At 41.5% G+C, this 23,452-nt stretch overlaps 1 protein-coding gene across 1 annotated transcript; it reads right to left on the bottom strand.

The window, feature by feature from the left end:
• Positions 1-7,027: 7,027 nt before the first annotated feature.
• On the bottom strand, positions 7,028-10,858 carry mafaa (MAF bZIP transcription factor Aa). The gene has a single exon (XM_063501020.1). It carries the CDS (start codon positions 9,868-9,870, stop codon positions 8,938-8,940), a length of 933 nt encoding a protein of 310 aa, XP_063357090.1. The 5' UTR covers positions 9,871-10,858; the 3' UTR covers positions 7,028-8,937.
• Positions 10,859-23,452: the final 12,594 nt, after the last annotated feature.

The following is a 23,452-nucleotide window of genomic DNA, read 5'->3' as shown; positions in this document are numbered from 1 at the left end:
TGTTAGACATCAGCATATCATCGCAGCCCTCTCATTTATTTGTTTGTTTGTTTGCCAGTTAGTTTATTACTGTATTTTCAAAGCCTAGGACAAGGTTAGATTTGCTGTTTGGGCATATTTTCTCCTGTGATAGCATGTTTGAATTTGTCTACTCAGCATGCAGCATGTCAGTGTGTGTGTGTGTCTCAGTGTGTGTGTTTGTGTGACAGCGTGGAGCCGGTGGAGGCAGGGCACACGCTCAGTCAGGGGTCGCAGCAGAAGCACAGCGCCAACAGTGCCAAATTGCTTTTCCTGGCTGTGTTGGGTGGAGACCACCACCACCACCTCCACCCCTCATTCACCCATGCTCTGTAGGCGCTCCTGGCCCCAGGTCACTAACTCCATCACCAGATCGGGAGTAATAATTATTAATACCCCATGAGTGTTAACAGTGTGCAGGTGATTTATCAAAAATGTCGATTACATTTTGTGCAGGGTGACAACTTTTTAAAGCTGAACACCTCCCTTGGGAGCACGTCCAACTGGAGCGTGAGCTTGATGGAGGTCGTGTCTGCTAAATGAAAAGAAAGACACAGAGGCAGATATTTTTAATACAAGAGAACTAATTTTTAGACTGTTTTAATTTGTCATTAGTTTAGATGTTATTGTTATACAGACAAGAACACATCAGCAGTCATGGTTTGGTTAAAGTTACTGATCTCTGCACCAAGAAAATGCTGTTAGGACCAAACAACAAAGAGCACATGTAGACTTAAGGTTGGCAGAATCAGCATTTATTAAATATGTAAGAGCTGTAAATAACATCACATTTATCCAAAGGAATGATGTTTTACTTGTTAGGTGTTATCTGTTGGTGGTTTTTACATGTTTGGAAACACTTAATTGAGTTGGCCTAATAAAATTAACTTTGTAAAATGTGAATAAAATGACAGTAAAAGTTTCTCTTGCTTCATGTATTATTTAAGCAGTTTGTTTTAACAGTTTCAAGTTTCTGTAAGATAGTTTGCCAGCTTAAAACCCAGACTCTTACTAAACATCCATGTTTGGCACTGTCTAAAACAGTCTGAAATAAATAAAAATGACCTTGAAGAAGAGTTTGTTTTGATGACCTGTAGATAGATAGATAGATAGATAGATAGATAGATAGATAGATAGATAGATAGATAGATAGATAGATAGATAGATAGATAGATAGATAGATAGATAGATAGATAGATAGATAGATAGATAGATAGATAGATAGATTTTTTTTTTTTTTTTTTTTTTTTTTTTTGTAAATTAGTCCTTTATTTATCCAGGTAAAAAATCTCATTGAAATTAAAAATCTCATTTCCAAGAGAGACCTGGCAAGGTCAGGTATAGTCAGAAATGTTATATAAGGAGGAGATCTGGCACAATGACTGAAAAGCAAAGACCCAGTTAACAGTCGAAATGGAAAAGTGTTAACCAGTCATGGTATTGTGCTGATGCATGTGCTCAGTAGAGATGCCCATTTGTGAAACTGGTACTAACAGCAGTACTTTCAGAGGGAATCCACATTTTGAACCTTATTTTAAAATCACTGTAAAATCACTGGGACTGTACACGTGCAGTTTTCATGTCCCGTGAACATTAAAAGCTATGACTCTGTTCAGTTAGATAAGGGCATCGAAATAATTGTCTGTTAGAATTAAGAGGTTAAGTTGTGGGAATTGCTACTAGATATCTTTCAGCATTAATGGGGCCTCCACAAATATGAAGGGTTAATGAATTGTAATGACCTTGTAACACTTTTGTACTCCTACAAACTCAAAGGGCTACGAGCCACATTTCAACCATACATTGTGCTCTTCTATAGGTTATTGCCCCACATTTACAACTAATTTAGAATCAGAAGTTAAGCTAACACATCTTTAGACTGTGGGAGGAAGCTGAAGTAACTGGAGGAAAGCCACACAGGGAGAACCTGGAAACTCTACACAGAAGAGTCCCAGCTGGGGTTTGAACCAGGAACCTACTTGCTGTGAGATGACAGCAAATGTAGAGAGGCAGCATTTGGTTTATTTTGCTTCCTTTATTTCTTCGCAGGGTGAAGTTTTAATTTGCACTTGTGGACACAGAGACAACCCCTATTCACTGACTGTGGTTTTTCAGAAAAGCCCTGCGACAGACTGGCGACCTGTCCAGGGTTTTTCCTCCACCCCTCACCCAGTGACAACTGAGACAGAGGCAGGGGGCAGGGTACTCGTGTCTGAATCGGATAAACGATTCATCAAATGGATAGATGGTTTTCACTACAGGATGCTAAACAGTGTTTCCTGAGAACCATTGTCTTTGTGTAAAGAGGGTGGTTTTTTTTGTTTTCTTTTAATGAAACACACAAATTCTACTCTTAAATCACTGAACTGTACACACACGGACACACAGAGTGGCAAGCTTCACAGTGGTGACTCGATGGTCTGGTGGTAGCACTGTTGTCGTACATCAAGGCCTTTACATGCCTTCCCCATGTCTGTGTGGGTATTCTAGCTGCATGCCTGCTGGGGTAGGCTCTCGCCCCTATTGCCTAAGTAGAAGAAAATGAATGGGTGGAATACTCAGTCTCTTTGGGATGTTCCTGTTTGTTGCTATCATGCTACTGACCTGTTACCAAATAATCTTATTAGCCACAGCACACTCCACACGGTGTTTTACACAACATCCTAATGCTGACCCTCTCTCTACTTCTTTGAAACATGCTCCTGGGATCAAAATTGTAATTATATGCTTCCAGTAAAGCTTCAGTTTCTCAGTTTCAACAATTGGTAAGTTGTCTTTGGACTGTCTGGGCCTATAACTGGAGAATTATTCCAGTCTCTTTTCTATTTATGCTTTACACAGCATCTCTTATATTGTGAATTCAGTGATATCTCTGAAGATTTAACAACCAGAATTAGAATATGGTATATCCTCATCCTTTCATTCTCAATGAAAAATCCACTAACTGTGGACTTGTTTTCTTCCCGTAACTGCCAGCAAGTACAGTGGAAACAGCAGAAACCACATTGCAGCTTCATTATGTGTATTCCTGCGATGCTTTAGCACAACCTGGCTGCAGGTTTTCTGTGTGTCAGTTAAGCGTGTCAGTTATCAAATCTGTGAGCCATCAGTTTGTACAACGTGATCAAAATCTATCTTATAACAATGATAAAGTGCTCCTGTAAACAATATGGAACAAATTCTGCAGCTCCAAAGAACATTAATCTCAGTATCTCCTCATGCCTGGAAAGTGAAGGCAACACTTTGAAGACTTCAACAAAGAAACTCTAACAACCTTTCTTGAGCAGAAGAAATGCACATTTAAATTTTTATTACATAGTTTGGTAATTTGACAAATAACCAAATAGCTTTGAGGGTTTCTCCAAACTCTTTAATTAGGACAACAAAAACAAGAGAAATAAATCCTACATATTCTAACATTTTAAGACTTTTAAATTGAGGAAGAAGACACATTAAATCCCTGAGTTATGAAAATCTAACCTGGAGTTTTCATGGACATGCAAGCAGCGATGCTCCAAACATGCAGCCTTTCACTGTAAAATCCCCCCCACCCCTGTGTTTCCACGTTGAGCTGCAGTGCAAGAAAAAGAGAAAGAGTTTTTATACTGATAAAGTCTTTAAATATAGAAGAGGTCCATCTGATTTGTGTGACAAAATCTGAGGTTACCTCCAACAAAACCACATAAGGAAAAACATCTCACGCTATGTTCACATTACCACTTCAATGATCACTCACAATTTTTGTGTATTGATGGTTCACATTCATATTGTGTGACACTTATCTGGCTTCACAGAAGCTCTAATTTGTAAAATCTGAGCATCATGCATGCAACAATAACAACAGCGATGTGATTTGTGCATTCTGCATATCCAGGATTAAGCTTGTTCCACTTCAGCTGGAGTAGGAATTCATATTTGTTTTGTTTGTTTGATTTGTTTTTGTGGCAACAGCATGAATCGCACAGAATCAGATTTTTTTCAGCTATAATTTGTGATATTTACATCAGTCACCTGACCTGAGTGTCTCGCATTGAGACTCTTAAAATGAGATGCCAACAAATGTAGTTAAAATCTGTGTAGATTCATCTTCTTTGTCATCTGCTTATAAATTCCCTGACTTATACAACCTAAGAAAGTGGCTATGCAGACTTCAATTTTTTTTAATTGTGTGAAAGGCCAACCAAACAATAGCAAGACATAAACTAAACTCAAACTGAGCATGAAAGTATTGCGGTATGCACACAGCCAAGTGGCTTCGATCTTTTTTCAGACTTCTTTGAAAAAAAATCAGATTTGGGCCACTTTGAGTGTGTAATAAGAAGGTAGATTTAATGTCCATTAAGAACAGCAGGAATGCCTGTCTGCGATGATACACTGAGGTCCAAGGTCTCTTCCAGGTTTAATAAAAGAATGAAAAAGAAAACGATGTGTCACAGGCCACAACACCATGAGGTAAAGGTGGTGGAGGCTGCAGCTTTCAGTGTGTTCGTCTGGACTTTCTGTTTATGGTGTGTGTGTGTGTGTGTGTGTGTGTGTGTGTGTGTGTGTGTGTGTGTGTGTGTGTGTGTGTGTGTGTGTATGTGTATACTGTAGGTAAGTTGAGCCGAAGAGACGCTGACTGTGTTGAATCTCGGCAGCAGAGCAGCTCCAGACGCCAGAGACACACTGCACCTCTCTCTCTCTCTCAATTCACTCGCTTTGTTTCTCAGATGCAGCTCAGATGGACTCTGCCTTGATGTATGGAAAGAAAAGCCCACTGAGTAGTCATGGTGATATCTCTCTCTTCCTCATACACACACACACACACACACACACACACACACACACAGAAAGCACGCCTTCATTCCTCTGCACACCCCCACAATCCCACTACGTGTGTGTGCGTGCGTGTGCGTGTTATAAGCAGAAAATACACTCTGACTCTCGGTGAGGTGACGGCTGTCACGCTGCTCTCTGTTTTCCCTGACTCAGCAAAAACAGGAAGGAGGAGGAGAGTGATGGAGAGGCTGAAAGGTGGCAGAGGATAGGGAGCGAAAAAGGAAAGATGTTAAGAGAAACGCTGGGTTTGAACTGAGGTGAGAGTTGAAAAAGAGACTGTAAATGAATTCGTTTCTGAATTGGGGAAGCGGAGAAATGATGGACTCTGACATGAGGTACACAGTATATGACAGCAGTGAGAGCACGTGTTCAGGTGGAATTTGCAGAAATGACTGTTAAGAATAACTAATGAACTGACAAGTTAGTGTATGAGCGTGCGACAAAATGCGAGCAAGAAGGTTAAATGCTCGTAATTCTATTCATGACGGAAGGTTAAAGTCCTGCGCTGCAAAGAACGGAACAAGTGAAAATAGATTTTAAGCAGTAAGACTCTTCAGAAAGAAAAACTAAGAAGCGCTCCGTCCCTGTTCAGTCGTTTGACTCACGCACAAAAACACACAACGACTGGGTAACGATTGCTTTCAGGTGTTGTTATGAGCTACAGTGAAATGTGAAGCTATTAGATTTTTACTGTTTTAGGTGTTTGAAATCCAAAAATGACAAAGTGTCACACCTAAAGATTGATGTGGTCTTGACAGTGTAGGAAAAAAAACTTTTAAAATTCAATAAATCATAAAGTGTGCGTCCATGCGAACAGGTACAACCGAATGTTTAAAGATGAAGCTGCAGATCCACATGGGCGATTTTTTATGCCTCCAGCAATCTACAGGTCTTTACTGTGTGGATCCCCCCCACACACACACACACGAGAGAGAGAGTTATGATATGTGTTTGAAGTGAGCCGATACCCAGCGGGCCTGACGGCCGTGTCGCATCAGCCCCAACGCGGGCTGGCATGTGTCTAAACCCACGGTGATTCCACCCTGAGAGGAGAAAAGACCACTTAATGCTGCTTAGTGCGCGCGCAAACGTACGCACGCGCAGACACATAAACGTACACAAACGTCGTGGACGTCCCGGGTATCTGGGAAAGCTGCCCTGTGGACGCGCTCAAAACACAGTGAGTGAGAAAGAGTCGTTGGCGAGGATCAGAGACCTCATCCATCCGTCACCGGCTGAGCAGGAACGCGGAGGCCCGCTGACAGGCGACCAGAGCCGGTGCAGCAGAGCGGAGGAAAGGAAGAGGGTGGCCTCTCTCTGCCAGCCACTCTCTCTCTCTCTCTCTCTCTCTCTCTCTCTCTCTCTCTCTCTCTCTCTCTCTCACGCACACACACACACACACACACACACACACACACACACACACACACACACACACACACACACAAAGAATCTGGAAATCTGGACCCTGATGCAGGAGATAAGAGCAGCTTTCTGCGTCCACAAGGCTCTGCGTGATCGGACAAACCAGAGCAGAGCGGCGCTCCTGAAAAACACCGAAGTGCAATTATGGAACGATTCATAAAAGTTACACGACTCAAATTGTGTAAAACGTTTGCGACTTTACCCTTAAAATATAAGTAGGTAATAATAATAATAATAATAATAATAATAATAATAATAATAATAATAATAGTTCCAGCACGAATATAGTGCCAACTTTGCTTTTATATTATGAGTTTTCCTCTTTATTTCTTTTTTTATTTAAAAAATCATTTATTGTATTTATTTTTTCTTTCTTAATTTCCATTTAATTTTTTAATATTTAATTGTTCAATATTTAATTATCTAACATTTTTCTATTATAGTTTAAGCGGCTATAAATATTTCGACATTGTTATTAAATCGTTCAGCTTGTTTGCTGTTCTTTCGCTAATTAGAGACTTTGGTCACATTTAATAACCCGCAATCGAACATTATTATTTTACTAACACGGACATTGTGACCTGAGAAAAATAAAACCTTGCTAGACTTCTGACCGTTTTATAAATAAATCATAAATCTCTTTTTTTCTTATAGGAAATAAAAGCTGTTGTTAGAGAATGATGGCAGCGGCAGTCACTGGCACGGATTTGGGACAGAACTTTTTATTAAACATTATGAAAACAAGATTCTCAACAACGTTCCACTTTGTATGGTTTTCACTTGTTGACAGTCAGGACACGTTCATTGAATAAATATAGAAATCATATGTACAGATATAAATTTACAGCACTGTGCAGAAGTTGGTTTGCATTTATTCCCCGCGTTCTTTAACTTCACATTTTTTGAAGCTCTTGTTGCTTTCGGTAAATATGAGAAAATTTGAGATTTACACAAAAGACAAAAAAAATCTAATTAAAATAAGAAAGATAGGTGAATAGAATCTGATGTTTGTCTACATACTGGAAATGCTTAATTTGTTAATAATTCGCAAGAATCGACTTGTGTTTTATATCTCCCCTTTTTTGGTTCCCATAAAAAGATAAAAAATTGGAGGAATCACATTTTTCTCAGTTTTCTCTTCAGCTTGTTGTTGTTTTCCCCTGACATCCTGATCAAACACTTCCAGTCTCTCTCCCTGCACGGTTCGCCCTCCAACAGGTAGTCTGTGCATCGGGCACTTCTGCACAATATTGCACATATATCTATGCAGCAGAAAACACACGAACCAGGGGTTTCTTGTTGACAGAATAATGCATGGAGTTACTCCAAGAACAGGAAGCTCTACCATCAGACTTTTCTATTAGCGCTCATTAAGACTGCAGTTTAAACCCACAGCCCCTGCAAGACGTTTGATTACAATATTAAACGTAAAAAAGGGAAGAAAAGAAACAAAAAAGAAACCCTAAGTCTTTTTTAATCGTCGGGTTGGTGCATAGAATTTTAGCAGCGAATGCAGTCCATGTAATAACTGAGGGTTTCCCCTCACAGAATTTACATCCAGGGTTTTTTTTTGTTTTTTTTTTAAACAGATCAAAAGATCCTATGAGTAGAAAACAAAATGTCCAGTTTGATCTCTTCTTAGTGCAGTTTAACATTACACATGTTCAGTAGAAGGAGGACGAGGATATCATAGACGATTTGCATGCTGTTACATACAAACATTTGTATTTAAGACATTTCGAAGAATCCAAGCAACAAAAAGCAAGTTGTTGTTTTAAAAACAGAGAAAGAGAGAGAGGGTAAAATAACACAGGTTACTGCTTTTCTCTACACAGTATGTACAGGTGGAAATAAATACAGTCTAAAATCTGGCTCAGTTAATCTCTTTTTGTCATGTTTTTTTTTTTTCTTTTTTAAAACAATAGAAAAATTGATTGAAAATAGCAGTTAAAGACGCATCCAGTTTTTACGCACTACAGCAGATTGTTCTCCATTTTTTTCTCTCCTTGTACCTCTCGGGGTGTAGGATGGAAGAGGTGGTCATTGGCTTTTTATTTTTCCGCATACCCAGGCCTTACTGATGGCAGAGAAAGAGGAGGAAGAGGAGATGCGAACCGTGGGCCATGCTTTCCATACACGTGGAAGATTCGAGGAGAGGTTACCATACATGTCCTGCATGCAGGGTTGCAAATGGGGATGGGGGGAGTTGGGATGGGGGGATTATTAGACTTGCATTATTGGAAAGTCTCTGCATTACAGGCTCATAAACAGTCTTTCTTCGCGGGTGGTGTATTGCTTCTTCTTTTCAGTTCATTCAGACTTTTCCCCCTTTAAACAGAACACATTTGCCTCGTTTTTAAGACCAACCCCGCTGCTCTCTCTGAGTTAAGACAGTCACGTGTCATATTAGTTCAGTAAGACTCGTGATTAGCTTCTGCTGCACCGGAGGATACACAAATAAAAGTCTACAGGCTAACAGTGATCCCAAGTGCCCACCTGACAGGCTGCGGCATTCTTACAGAAGTTTCGCCTAAACATGTTTAAGACTGAAAATCGCGTCCGTGCACGGCTACTGCTTAAGTCTTGTGAGTGGAGGAAAAAAGTGTAAACAAAATAGAAACGAAGAACAAACGTGAATGAATGTCTGCGTGAGGCGCTACAGGTCAGCAGTCCCTCTCACATGAAGAAATCGGCGTTAGCTTGTTTCCCGGACGGATCTCTCGTGTTCGCGGGTCCGCCGGCATTGTAGGTCCGGCTGGCCAGCTTCTCGTACTTCTCCTTGTATAGATCCCTCTCCTTGACCAGGCGCGCCACGTCCTGCTTCAGCTGTTCCACCTGGTTCTGCAGGGTGCACTTTTCGGTCTCCAGCATGTGCCTCTGCTGCACGCGCTTGAAGCGGCAGGACTGCGCGTAGCCGCGGTTCTTGAGCGTGCGCCTCTTCTGCTTCAGGCGGATCACCTCCTCCTTGCTGAAGCCTCGGAGCTGCCGGTTCAGCTCCCGCACTGTCATGCTGACTAACTGCTCGTCCGAGAAGCGATCTTCGAGGCGGGCGTGGTGGCCGTGGTGGTGGTGGTGGTGGTGATGCGCTTGGTGATGGTGGGCCGCCGAGGCCGCGGAGAGGTCCTCGCCAACGTACTGCTGCCCGCGGAAGCCCTCGTAGGTCTGGTGGTGGTGGTGGTGGTGGTGCGCGTTGCCGATGAGGGCCTCCACCGCGTCCTCCGGCGTCAGGTTGAGCGCCTCCGGATTGATGTGGTGCTGGTAGCTGGGGATCCAGTACAGGTCCTCCAGCTGGGGTTTCCCCCCGGTGCTGTGATTGTTGTTGCCGCCGCTGTTGTTGCTGCTGCCGTTGCTGCTGACGCCGCTGGTGAGGCCCTGGTTAGGCTGCGCGCCCGGGCTCGGGGCGCAGAAGCTGGGCGAAGAAGGCACGGAGGAACAGGGGGTGCTAATCGGGGTGGAGGAGAGGGAGCCTGACGGGAGGCGGTGGCAGTAGCGGTCGGCCTCCGGCGGCTCCTTCTTGACCTCGAACTTCATCAGGTCAAAGTCGTTGACATACTCGATGGCCAGAGGGCTGTTGGGCAGCTCTGCGCTCATGGCGAGGTCGGTGGCCATGTCAGTCCATGCGACGACTCCTGCCCTCACAGCCAAACCGACGGCGGGCAGTCCTCTCGGATACAGATTGTGGAGAGGGATAAAAGGTTGTATGGTGTATAAATAGGCACACGCACACGCCCGGTGCGTGGGGCTACTGCAGGGCCAGCAAGCGGGTAGAAAACTTATTAAGGTTGTTTGTCCCTAAGTAACTTCTATATATAGTGGCGTGAATATACCTCTGCATGTAAATGAACTTGTACACCTGCCAGTTCGCCTCCGCTCCCTGCTCTTGTTGACAACTTATCCCAGGTCAAATGCACGCTTTAATACCAGGAGCCCCCCCAGGGTGCTTGAAACTCGAGCCCAGTGAATTTGGAACCACCAACCTGTCCTGTCCTCGCTTCACCTCTGCAGCCCACTTGCCTCCCTGTGATTTACAGTCCTCGGTTCTGCTCGATCGAGTGACAGGAACAGATCTCTTCTCCTCCGCTCTCCGGCCGTGTTAGAAATATTTTCCAAGCATCCCTCCGCGCCTCCCGCTGTGTACAAGTTGATCGCGAGCTCCTATAGGCTGCTGGCTCGAGTCACTGCAGCATGGCCCGGACTTAAAGTTTTTTCTCATACAGTCACATCGAGCAGTGTGGCGCTGGGAGCTGCTCGGGGTTGCGTGTAAAAAAAAATAAAAAGAAAAAAAATAAAGATTTACCAAAAAGTCCCAGGAATCCACAAACCGGTATGGCACGCGTGCGGATGGTTACAGAGCCCGTGGGGTTCAGATGAAGTTGCAAACAGTTCTCTTACTTGCAGGGACAGGAGGAGGCTTGTCCCTGGTTCTTGTGGTCAGTCCATTTATGAATTTAAACAGCCTACTTACAGGCTCGGTCCCCTCGGTGCTGCCCCCCCTCCTCTCTCTCTCTCGCTGGGTCGCACTGTTGACCTTTCGTGTGGAATTTTATACAAGAGGTGATAAATTCCAGCTGTTTTGTGTCTGACGGCCCTCACAGAGCTCCTCACAGCAACAACGCAGTGTAACTGAGGCGCTGGAAGGCACTCTGCACTTATAAAGACAGCGTGGCCCCCACGACCCTCCCACACGGAGGTGCGACGGGCCAATGAGGAGGAGCTGGCAGCCGCGCATTTGCATTCTCCTATAGGGGGAGAGCCTCCCAATTGTCTAGCAGCGGCCGGCCGAGGATAGCCGAAAGCAGCCGAAGGGCGGTGGGTGGGGTGGGGGGGGACACGAAGGGGAGAACAGGTGCAGCAGATCCCCCCCCTCTAGTGACCGAGCAAACGCTACTGCACGGAAGAGCGCACGGAGTAAGAGGAGAACTACCGGAGTTTCTCGGAGGGAAAAATGTTTACTCAGAAAGGAGAAAGACTTGTGAGCGAAGCGGTCTGTGATGTAAAGAGGCTGCTGAGAATCCCAGCAAGGAGAACGACCTCCACCTCTTTCATTCCTGATATCAACATCCTGCAAACATGCAGCAACTTTATGGAGGTCTGTTTCACCCCCTTATAGGCGGGGAGCTCCTGTAATGATACCCGTTTTACACTTTTTACATTTGAGCTTCATGAATGTAAGAAGGTGTGTGTGTTACTGTTTCCCCGGGATCACTACATCATCTTTTATAGAATTTGACAGCCAGTACTTTTACGGAGTTCATAAATCCAGTACGAATCGATTACAATTCGTGACTATTTCACGAACTGCCTTAAGACCGGGAATATACCCGGTAAAAATAAAAAAAATAAAAAAAATATGGGCCACGTGGAACAACATAGTTCTTTAAAAAAGGTAGTAAAAGAAAGGACAGGCAGGAGAAATCCAGCTAAACTATGGATTAAGTAGTAGTACAAATAATTTAAAAAAAAAAAAAGCAAAGAGAGAATTTCAAACTGCTACTGGAAAAATAATAATAATTAAAAAAAAAAAGTCCAGGTTTAAGTGTGGGAGCGCACATCAAACGCATAAAACAATGAGAAGAATGTATCAGACCCACTGTCCATTTCCAGATCCCGGAGACACCACACACACCCGAATCTATCAATCACCGATCGATTTAAGGCCGCGCGCCCCTTTGCCAAAACGGGAAATCAATCCGCGTTTCCGCAGGTCCACGAGGAGGCCGCGGAGTATCTGCGCGCGGGGTTAAGTATGATTGGACAGGCTCTGTTTTCATTCGCAATTAAGCACAAATTGCATCATCTCAGCTCATCTCCGCAGATCCACGCATAATTAAACCCTGCGCGCGTCTCCATCTGGGACGCATAAGTCTTTTTTTTATTATTATTAATTCGGCGGGGGTATAACAGCAAGGCTGAGCAGGATGAGATGTCGATAAGCATCATGGGAATAGGACTTAAACGGGGCATCGCTGCACCTGACCCGCTTAGCCTCCTCAGCAGTGGCCGCATCCCAGAGGACCATCTCACCGACACTTGAGTGATACATGTGCGGGAGAAAGTGCCGATCTGCGGGAAAAACAGGTGGCAGTAAGTTTAACTTGGTCAGATGTGAAAAGCAAAACCTTGCACAGCTGCTGAGCTTAACTTCCAGTCCGAAGCGGCCATGAAATACGCGCCCCCTCTGCCTCAAATCTGCTGGCAACGATGAAAAGAAGAGTGTGAGATGAAGGGACGGAAATCATATCAAGGTATTTCAAGTTTAGGTGTGCTAAGTCATTATTAGAGGGTTTTTAAAAAAAAAAAAAAATCTAATAAGCAGGAGCTGGCCCTCAAACGCCAAGCTAAGCAGTCTGCATAGAAATAGCGCATTTAAGAAGATCTGCTGTGTCCATTCATTGTCAGGGGAAGGGGAGTGTCTGCGGCCGAGGGCTTGAGACATAAATTTTTGAAGTCAGGGTTTTCATTGTGTCTTTGCATACTGGGACTTCGCTGCAAGTGCAGTTCTACCGATTTAAGCAAAACGGACATCAGCAAGGTGGAGGATCTATGAGGATCACTTTGAGCCAAGGTAGCCAGCATCCAGACCAGCTCCGGGAGGTGGCTGAGGGTTATCTGAGGCCTTTGGGGGGTTTGTCACTAATGCCGCTGCAGAGGAATCAGATTTAATTGTGCAAGGAAAGGATATGACACACACGCACACATGCATGAGCATTAAGAGTGAAGTTGATAGGGGGCTTACTTTAGACAGCAAGTTTTGCCACATTTCCAAGGCCTGGCATGTATAGAAATCATGTTTGTTCCCCACAGCGATGAAAAGGTCTCAAAGAAGCAGAACATGTGAGAACACCAAACAACAGTTAGTAACACACGTCTGTTTTGCTCTGAAGTTCAGCTCAGTGCGAGATTTGACACCGTAACCATCACTGAGTCCAGAGACACTCGTAGAAAGACCAAACCACACAACACAACTGTTCCCACCAGCATGCACATTCTTATGGCTGCTGTCCGAACAAGCGAGTGAACTCAGCACACTAAGAAATCCATAGGCGATGATCACAGAAACTTTGGGAAAAGAGAAACTCTAGTTTTCCTGTGGAAGAAATTCAGAAACATTCAGTTTGCTAAATGCATTGTGTGAAAAATGGAAAGACACCAAGGAAAGGAAAGCTAAATTAGGATGAGGTGCTGGATGGAGAGATGAAGGTGACAGAGTGTCAACTTCAGAGGGAGTTCAGTGCCAGCAAACTGCATTTATTTAAGTAATTTGTTTTTATCAGTTTTGGCTTTTTGTTGTTAAAGTTTAATTATTATACCTAAGAAAATGTAAAATTATTTGAGAGTTAAAGGGGTAAAAGATGTTGAAATTTACTTTATATATTTATACTTTATATAGTTTTCTTATATTGAGTTATGTTTAATTTTGTCTAAACACAGTAAAATTCTGCTCTTGCTTCATTTATAATTTCTACTTTAATATTTAAAGTAAAAAAAACAAAAACAAACATTTCTCTTGTGGCAAATCCAAACACTCATTACAGTTGTGTGACAGAGAACAAGCGTACCATATCTTGTCTGGTTTTCTTTTGTTTTGGTGAGTCGACTTCTTAAATTCTATAGTGACGTTTTTTGGGTGGCGAACACAGGTGACTGTGAAAACCTTCAGCAACAATAACTTGAAGTAATTTTTTTCTGTTTGACTTTATGAGTCTCTCACATCATTGTGCAGGAATTTTGTCCCAATCTTCGTTATAACATTGCTTCAGTTCATTGCGGTTTGTGGGCATTCATTTATGCAAAGCTCTCTAAAGGTCACAGCACAGCATTTCAATCAGGCTGAAGTTTGGACTTTGAGTGATTACAAAACATTCACTCTTTTCTTTTTCGGTCCTTCTTTTGCAGATTTGCCGCTGTATTTGGGATCAGTGTTCTGTTCCATGTTATGGTTTCAACCAAGCTTTGGCTGCTGAACAGATGTCCTCACAATTGACTCTAGAGTATTTTGGTATGCAGAAGTGTTCATAGTCGATTAAATCACTGTAAGTTGCCCAAATACCGTGGCTGCAAAACAAGCCTAAATCATCAAGCCTCCTCCACCGTGTTTGCTGTATGATACGGTGCTGGTACGAAGTGTTTTTGCAGATGTGCTGTGCTATGGTTTGATTTTTGCATTTTGTTCAGGTGCAACTTTGCAATGTAAAGCTGTGCTGCCATGACCTTTTTATCCTGGCAACTTTTCCAAACAAGAGCTCCTAGGAAGAGTGGACATCCCAGCATCCCAGCAAATGACTGTAGCAAGATTTTGTCTGCATGCAATTCAATTAAGTTATGTTTATTTAGCCCCAAATCACAACAACAGTTGCCTGAATGTGCTTTATTGTAAGGTAAAAACCCTACAATAATACAGAGAAAATCCCAACATTCAGATGATGCCCTATGAGCAAGTGCTTGGCAACAGTGGGAAGGAAAAACTGCCTTTTAACAGGAAGAAACCTCTAGCAGAACCATGTTAATGGTTGTGCCATGTTCATGCATGCTCAATAATCCAGGTAAAGAAATCCCAGAAAGTTGATTCTGTTCATCTGGATGCAGAATTGTGAGTAGAATGAATGTTTCATCACTCTTCCAAATGATGTCTTCAGTCTAATCTGACTGCAGGTTTCCCCAAAAGAATAAGCAGTATAGATGGATGAGGATAAATGACAATGATAAATCTCACTAACTTTGATGTAAGGAAATGGAAGCTTTGTTACAAAAGATACAAAAACATTTTTGGACTCTATACATAGTTACTCCCTTCATAAAAAAATGTACAATAGCTGATTTTGGATTTGCAATAAAAGGCAAAAATATTTTGATTGACAGGCGTGCCAGTTGCTCTCTGCTAGTCACTCCATCTGCCAGTTTGAGGATGAAGTTTGCTACCATTAGCTAGTAATTAGAGCTCCACCCTCTTATCTAAATATGCTTAATTCTGTCTCCAAGAAAACAAACACAGCAGAGGCCAAAAAATTGTGTGATGTCACAATGATTACATGATTCCATCTTTTATACAGTTTATGGCGTTGAAACAAGCAACATCTCTGCTCATCCCACCAGAGCTAACACCAATATAATTCATGTTATGGATATGGTAAATGGACTGATTCTTATATAGCACTTTTTTAAACCCAACAAATGACAAACAAGTACAATTACTTTTGCTTACCACTCAGTTGTCATATCAGTGCGTATGTGTATGTGACATTTCACTTTTAATGTCCAGTTTGACTGGATTAGGCACGCCTTTAGCATACTGTTAGAGTACTGTTCAGGCTGCAGTGCATGTGTTACTGTAGCTCAGGATTCCATGTCTGTCTAAACACATGTATACAATTGCAATATATTTTAATATTTTGTGTATTCATATATCTGTCCATGTCTCATGATCTATCTGGCTTGTTCCTGTAATCGTAAAAGAACAGCCACGCAGCTTTCCTTTTTGACAGCTCAACCTGTCGGTCCATCCATTGATGATGTTGTTATAGTAACAGGGCATAGAAACTTAAACTAAACAGCAAAATAGGATTTTTAGAACTCTTGAGCGCTTTCTCACAAGCCAGTTCTGTCAAATCTCCAACACACACTCTCACACAAACACACACCCGATGAAGGATCACAGTTGACCTTTCTTTTTGTCTCTTCGAGTCTCCATGGACAGATGATTTCTCTCCCTGTCTTCTCTCCATCTCGTGCGCTTTTACTAAAAATTGAAATATTGATCTTAATTAGAGTTTGCCGAGCTCAGCAGCTCATGTTGAGGGTTTTAGACAAGAAGCAGCAGACATCTGTCTAAGGCACTTACATCTTCAGCGTAAGAGAGCAGCGTGGGTGAGGAGGGGGAGGAAGGGGAGGGAGGGAGGGGATGTGTGGTGAGAAGAGAAGAGTGATGGCTCCCTCTCTTCTGCTTTTTCTGAGAAACATGTTAAGCTCTCCATCTCCGCGCGCTGCTGTCAATACCACTGAGAGAGAAGTCAAGTGAAAAGTGACATGCACACACACAACTCAAATACCTATCCTGGCAAAATGTATTCATCACAGTCTGACTGGCAGTTTGTGGCAATCTGTACATGAGCAAAAGTTTTTAACTTGGTCACATTCATCATCTGAAGGATCTCAACCCCAAGTACGTCCTTGATGAAACAAACAGTGTCCTAAAGAATGCAGTTTTCTTGTCTATTTGAATAGAAATACTTTTAACTGGGCTCAACATTCACTCTCAGTATCCACTAGTGCTGTAAATTTGAAAGTGAGGACCTTTCCAGAGTAGTAAACAACAGACTCACGTTATCGTGTGGATCAGAATAAGTGGTTCTTAAACTGATGGGCTTAGAGACACTGCAGGTGAGGTAAGTTGGATGGCAAGTAGCAAAATGCATAAAATGAAAACAACTGGAATAAAAATGTTGTATTTTAAAATTTACAGTTTCACTGCCGACCATTTCAGGCTGGCATGGACACTTTGATTGATAGATGTACTGCATTAGGCCTCACCTCCGCTAATTTGAATGACTGAATTAGACCTCTCTGCTTGCACCTTTTAATGCATTTATTGGTCCGTTGCTTGGCAAAAATTAGCAGGTATTTCTGTTTGTGCGATACCCTCGTATAATGGATACTGCTTGGTAGCTTAAGAATGCCATCTGCACTGTAATCTGGACACAACCTGATGGTCCAATTTTATATGAAGAATTATTTGGAGGAATAAAAAACAAACAAACAACCCCCCAAACAAAAATAAAGAAATAAATCAAGAAAACCAAACTAGACCTGTTGGCTACTGCCATTGGTGGGAAGAGGATTTTAGCACTGTCTACTTTCTATAGTGTAATCTCTGGTTATGTAGCATGAAGTATGAAGAGAGAATGTATACAGTGTATAGTGAACACCAAATTACATAGTCTTGACTGGGTAAAATAGTATTGACTTAATACTGTTGTGTAATCATTAAAAAAAATCATTAAAAAAACATTGTTACAGTTATTTGTCAAACTATTTTTGTACAATTACAAATGGTTATTGTAAGGTACTGACATTATTTAATCTAAGTGATGGGTACGAAGCAAAACTAGCTTTGATACACAGAGTTTTCCAATACCTTGTTTTGCCAAACACATCTCACAATATCAGATTTTTAATACAAGAGTTACTGAGTGATTATTTTATTTTATTTATAAAAGATATAGATCTCAAAGTCTATAGAAAATGTGAAATAATGGTATCAATAAAAAGGTTTTTTTTACAAGTATAAACAACTGTCAACAATATGTGCTGTACTTAAATTGCACATAAAAATGATGACAGTACAGCAGAGCACCAAACTGTAGAGCCATCTGTGAGTCAAGGTGGAGGGAAGAGCTTGACTCAAGCCAGCAACCTGGCTGCATTCCTGTGAGTGACTTAGTTTGTTGTGGGAAGTGAGACAAGTTGCCAGAGCAACAGAAACATACAGTGAGGCTATAGGAAAGTAGTGACTGAAAGAGATCCAAGCTAAACTGGAAGGTGTCCATAACCCTAACTACACATACGCATAATTTTAATGAATTATTCATTTAGTTTCAGTATATTGTCACACCCTATGATACAATATACCCTGCTAATTTCCAAAGTTGTTGTCACATCACAAAAACTAACAGTGAGTTGAACATATGCACAGGTGTGTTCATGGAGCCCACAGAATTCCAGTTCTCCACCCAAAAACTCAGAAATGAGCCACACTGTCACACTTAATAATGGACTGCATTTATATAGTGCTTTTCAAGACCCTCAAAACGCTTTACAATTCCACTATTCATTCACTCTCACATTCACACACTGGTGGAGGCAAGCTACTGTTGTAGCCACAGCATCCCTGGGGCAGACTGACAAAAGCGAGGCTGCTATATCATGCCATCGGCCCCTCTGGCTGACACCAGTAGGCAGTAGGTGAAGTGTCTTGCCTAAGGACACAACGACCGAGACTCGAACCGGAAACCTTCCGATTACAAGATGAACTGCCAACTCTTGAGCCACGATCGCCCCCAACCACTTAGGTGACATGTTCCCTCGCTGCCATCAACACAGCCAGAGGGGCTTAATCCCTTATTTAGTTTGTCAAATTAGCAAAGCAGTGTAAACATAGATGTGCGTCATCAAGTCCAGTGACATTCTGTCATGCAGATACTCTCCCAGGATAGATATTCAGTTAGAGGCTTGTTTCATAATAAACTCCATTGTGTTCATCATAACTGGGGAGAGCAGTGAGTACCTGCGCATAAACACTTGTTAAAAGGAAAAGCTGACTTTCAGAGGAGCTGCTGTTGAGAATAAAAAAGTTAAAAGTAACACAGTTATAATAGGATCATGTGAAAAGACACCTAGTCTTGTTTTGCCAAACACATCTCACAATATCAGTTGCACTGAGTTGCATTGATCAATGATCAATGCAGCTTAATCTGAAAAAGAAGAAGTGCTCAGACATACAATAAAAGACTCTTCAATGCCTCTATGTGATTCTTTTCATGTGCTGGATGGAGGCTGTTAGGGCACAAGACATGTATAAATATATGTATGTGATTGTATAGTCACTATCTAGCTGTGTATCAAAGTTGTATTAAGTGTCAAACTACTTTTTTGTTGCCATCACACCTGCAAGGTTAAATAGCATGTTTATGTTGTAAAGAACACACACACACACACACACACACACACACACACACACACACACACACACACACTGTGTATTTATATCCTTGTGGGGACATCTCATTGACATAATACTTTCTCTAGCTGCTTACCCTAACCCTAACCATCAAAAATGAATGCCTAACCCTGACCCTAAACCATGACCTAATTGTAACCCTGACACTAAAACCACATTTTGAGTCTCAAAAATGCCTTCAAACTCGTGGGGACCGGGATTTTGGTCCCCACAAGGGCTGTTTGTCCCCACAAGTATAGTAAACTACCAACTTTTGGTCCCCATGAAGATGTTAATACCCGTCCACACACACACACACACACACACACACACACACACACACACACACACACAGTCAACCAGAGTGTAACAGTATGGTAGGCAGTAAAGTCAGCAACTCACAATATGCTTTTTTAAATATGAGCTATTTCTGCATTTTGTGTTAGAGAATTTGAACTGGCTCAAGAGGTACATGGTCTTTAATAGTTTTGATTCAATTACATTAAGACTTTAAATTGGATTGTCAGAATTATAATACTGTTGGCTCAACAATGACATGCTTTCACATTTAGAGTCGTGGTAAGAAGTTTACGTACATTTATCATGGGCATGAATATCATGGTAATTTGGGGTTTATAATGATTCCCTTAAACCTTTTCCATGGCCGAATGAGCTTCAGTGACCTTAAAAACAAGTACTGGGTGCACAAGTTTCAACTTTTATTTTAAAAGGCTTCAAAATATATATACTACCAATTAAACTTTTTAATAAGTGGTGTTGAAGGTTTTATAATTAATTTTAAGTTGAAAAGGCCAAGGCCCGATAACTTGTCATTAGTGATCAGGTCTGACCAATATTTAAAACAATAGGCAAGTCCAAAGAACTCCGTGAAGATTTAAAAAGGTAGATTTACACGAGCTGGAATGGTCTGTGTTAGAGCCATTTCTAATTAACTGCTGATTCCAAGATCATCAGTTCAGACAATTCCAAATTAAGTACAAGTTATTTTGATGTGTCACCACTTTGACAAGCTCTGTAAGAAGAACCAAACTCTCACCCTGAGATGAGAGGAAATGTTCAGGAACAACCCAGGAACCACCAATGCTGAAGCCTACCAAGGAGCCAACCAAGAAAGAAGGCCACTGTTCCAAAACTGACAAATTAAAACTTGACTTAAATTTCAATTCAGTTTTATTTATATAGCACCAAATCACAACAACAGTTGCCTCAAGGTGCCTTATATTGTAAGGTAAAGACCCTAGAGTAATTCACAGAAATGGGGAACTATGTAGAAAAATGGCTGCAATTCCTAAACAGTTAAGCAGGTGGATGCCCCTCCCTGAGCCTGGTTCTGCCAGAGGTTTCTTCCTGTTAAAAGGAAGTTTTTCTTTCCCACTGTCGCCAAGCGCTTGCTCATAGAGGGGTCACCTGTTGGGGTTTTGTTATAATCTAAAGCACCTTGAGGCAGCTATCGTTGTCAATTACTATAGCACTATATATATAAAATTGTATGTAATTGTTATTAGATTTATTCATGATTCACAATTTAAAACAATCCTTACTTACTGTATTCATCCTCTGAAATAAGTTGCTTCAGCTCATATCTCTGTAACTCAGCTTTCTTCTGATTGGTTGTATCTCATAAAGAAATGGTCTGAACAACATGTAGGTGTGGCTACTGCGCTTACAGAGTTGTGTACCTGGGATAAACATAATAGGGTATCTGGTCTCAGTGACCTCATAATAGCTACTTTGAGTCAGGTGTTTCAAATAAAGATGGAAATACAGGCTGTTGTTATTTTTCCTTAGTAGTGGGTCTCCAGCAAAGATCACCCAGGAGCTCAGAGTGAAATCTGGACAGAGATAAAAAAAAAAAGAACCCAGAAAAACACCAGCAGAAATCTCTGTAACTTTCTAAAATCTGGTTAGAAAAAAATAAATAAATCTTTTAAATTAAAGCTACAAAAAAGACTAAAGCATGTTTGCTTTGCCCGTTTTGAAACACTGATGGAAAGTGTTTTGTATTAGGGATACTACAGAAATCCTCCCCAGTCCTGTGCAAGTCTCACAAGCAGCTGTAAGAAGTGCCTGAAAATTCAAAAAATAAGTTTAGAAATAGTATTTGTAATTAGTGCAGAAGGTTCACCATTGTTTTCCTTTGGTATGTGTTTTTATGGTGTCCTACCTAGGTATGAAGTAGTACAGCGGTCCCCAACCTTTTTTGCGCCACAGACCGGTTTATGTCCAACAATATTTTCACAGACCGGCCTTTAAGGTGTCACGGATAAATACAACAAAATAAAACCAATACTGGTACCAAAAAAAAGAAGATTTATTCATACACACGGGAAAAGACCCAGGGAAATCAAGTTAATGATAAACATTTTAGTGTTAAAAAAAATAACACTAAAAACCGATAAAAACCCTGAAAACCATAAATTTCACACCTGAGCCTCAACTCTCGTGGCCTGGTATCAAACAACTCACGGATCGGTACCGGTCCGTGGCCCGGGGGTTGGGGACCGCTGAAGTAGTACATGTGTCACACTGACTGTTGCCATCACAATGCTTTGGTTAAATTGCAGGTTTGCCTCATAAACCAGAGGATAAGGTGCCACACTTGTCACACTCACACACAAAAAATGTGTGTATTACAAATTCAATGCAACTGAGTTTTATTACAAAAATGGAGAAGGCTGGAAGGTAAATGCTGAAGGTTGTTTCAGTGTCAGAGGAAACTATTAACACTTAAACATGAAAACACACGTGGACCTCGAGTTAATAATTTTTTGCCATATTTAGTAAACCTGATAAATAGGCTTAGTCAGGTTTAATATAATTATTATACGTATATAATTATACTTTAGAGTGTGCCTAACTGTGTGTTAGGGGGTATCCTATACTACATCAGAGTAGTGCTTGTGTTACACAATGTCAGTGCTGAGGCTTCGGACTGTAGGTGGGGTGATTTCAACATTACAGGAATATTCTGAGTATGGTTAACATGGATATTAACTGTGTTACCTTTTTAAAGTAACTGAGGTGATGGTGTACCTTTAAAAACCAAATAAATACATACATAAAATAAAAATGAGTCTTTCATCCAGTGTTTTAACATTCGTATCCTATTTATTTATTTATTTTTAATCTTTAGTTCTGGTTCCATTTATATTCTGGCTGCTGTTTAAATTTTAAGTATTCATTTGTATTTACTTGTTCGTTTGAGTTTAATCTATCTTCTCTACTGTTCCATTGTATTTTCTTTTATGCATCTTTGGGTTTCCTTTTTAGTTGCTTGCCGTTTTATTTTGAAAGGCATGCGTCTTTGGTGCTTTGTAATTAGTTTTACTTCTTGTGTATATATTGTCCAAGTCTGCCCTTGTCCTTCTTTGCATTGTCCACATTGCTGTGTGTCTCCCTTGCTCTGCTTTCCCCAAGTTTCCAATGCATTTTCTGGATGTTTGGATTCCTTGATGTGGTGCCCGGTTATCATCTGGATTTTGGACTTTGGGATTTTCTGGACCAAGAAGCATTAAAGCTTGTTTGAAGTGTATTCCTGTCTCAAGAGTCATGCATTAGGGTCCATAAAGCTTTTCCTCCACACAGTGTTTCATGACAGATGTGAAGCAGTAATACCGCAACAAGATGTTCTACTTTCTTCCCCTTTCTGATGCTTCATTTGAACTTAAACAGGTCCATTCCTATGCACTGAGTCACAGCCATGTGATTGGCTGATTAGAGATGAGGTAGAATAGGTTTACCTAACAAAGTGGTCTATAAGAGTGTGCATGTATACTTCAGTCAAGACCACTGTAGTCAAAAGATCATATGAAATGGAAATATTATATATTTGGCAGCTCAGCGTATACATTAAATTTAAATGTAGGAAAAGGAGCAGCGTGACCCCAGCACAGAACAGAGGAGCTGTCAGTGACATCAGATATGACATCTCTGTGGAGAGCATCCTCACACAGAACATCACATCCTGGTTTGGGAACAGCTGTGTTAAGGACCAAAAAGCTCTTCAGAGAGTGATCCGTACAGCAGAACGCTGCTGTTCCGCATCATCCGGGCAAGGACAGAGAGACTCAAGAGGAGCTTCTATCCCCAAGCTAACCGTGCCCCCCCCCCACGCCCTCTCACATCATCCATAAGTGACTGAGACAGGACTGTCTTCTAGACACTCTAAACCCACCGGCACAATGTACATTTCAAATTCCTTTAATTTTAAATATGTTCATATTGTCTATTTTGTAAAATAGATTGTCTATTCTTATTTAATTCACTTAATGTACAGAATTCACCTGCTTGCTGCACACATGCTACTACTGCACATTCACCTAATGTATATATTATATATAATGTCCCCCCCCCTTTTGCACAAGTCGAGGAGCGTGTCAGGTTACATTTCACTGTGTGTTATACTTGTATAACTATGCAGGGGACGAATAAAGAACCTTGAACCTTGATAAGTCAGGC

This window comes from Pelmatolapia mariae, linkage group LG17, assembly GCF_036321145.2.
Source record: "Pelmatolapia mariae isolate MD_Pm_ZW linkage group LG17, Pm_UMD_F_2, whole genome shotgun sequence".
NCBI lineage: Eukaryota > Metazoa > Chordata > Actinopteri > Cichliformes > Cichlidae > Pelmatolapia > Pelmatolapia mariae.
Note: the sequence above shows the minus strand (reverse complement) of the source record. Positions and strands in the feature narration are given on the sequence as shown.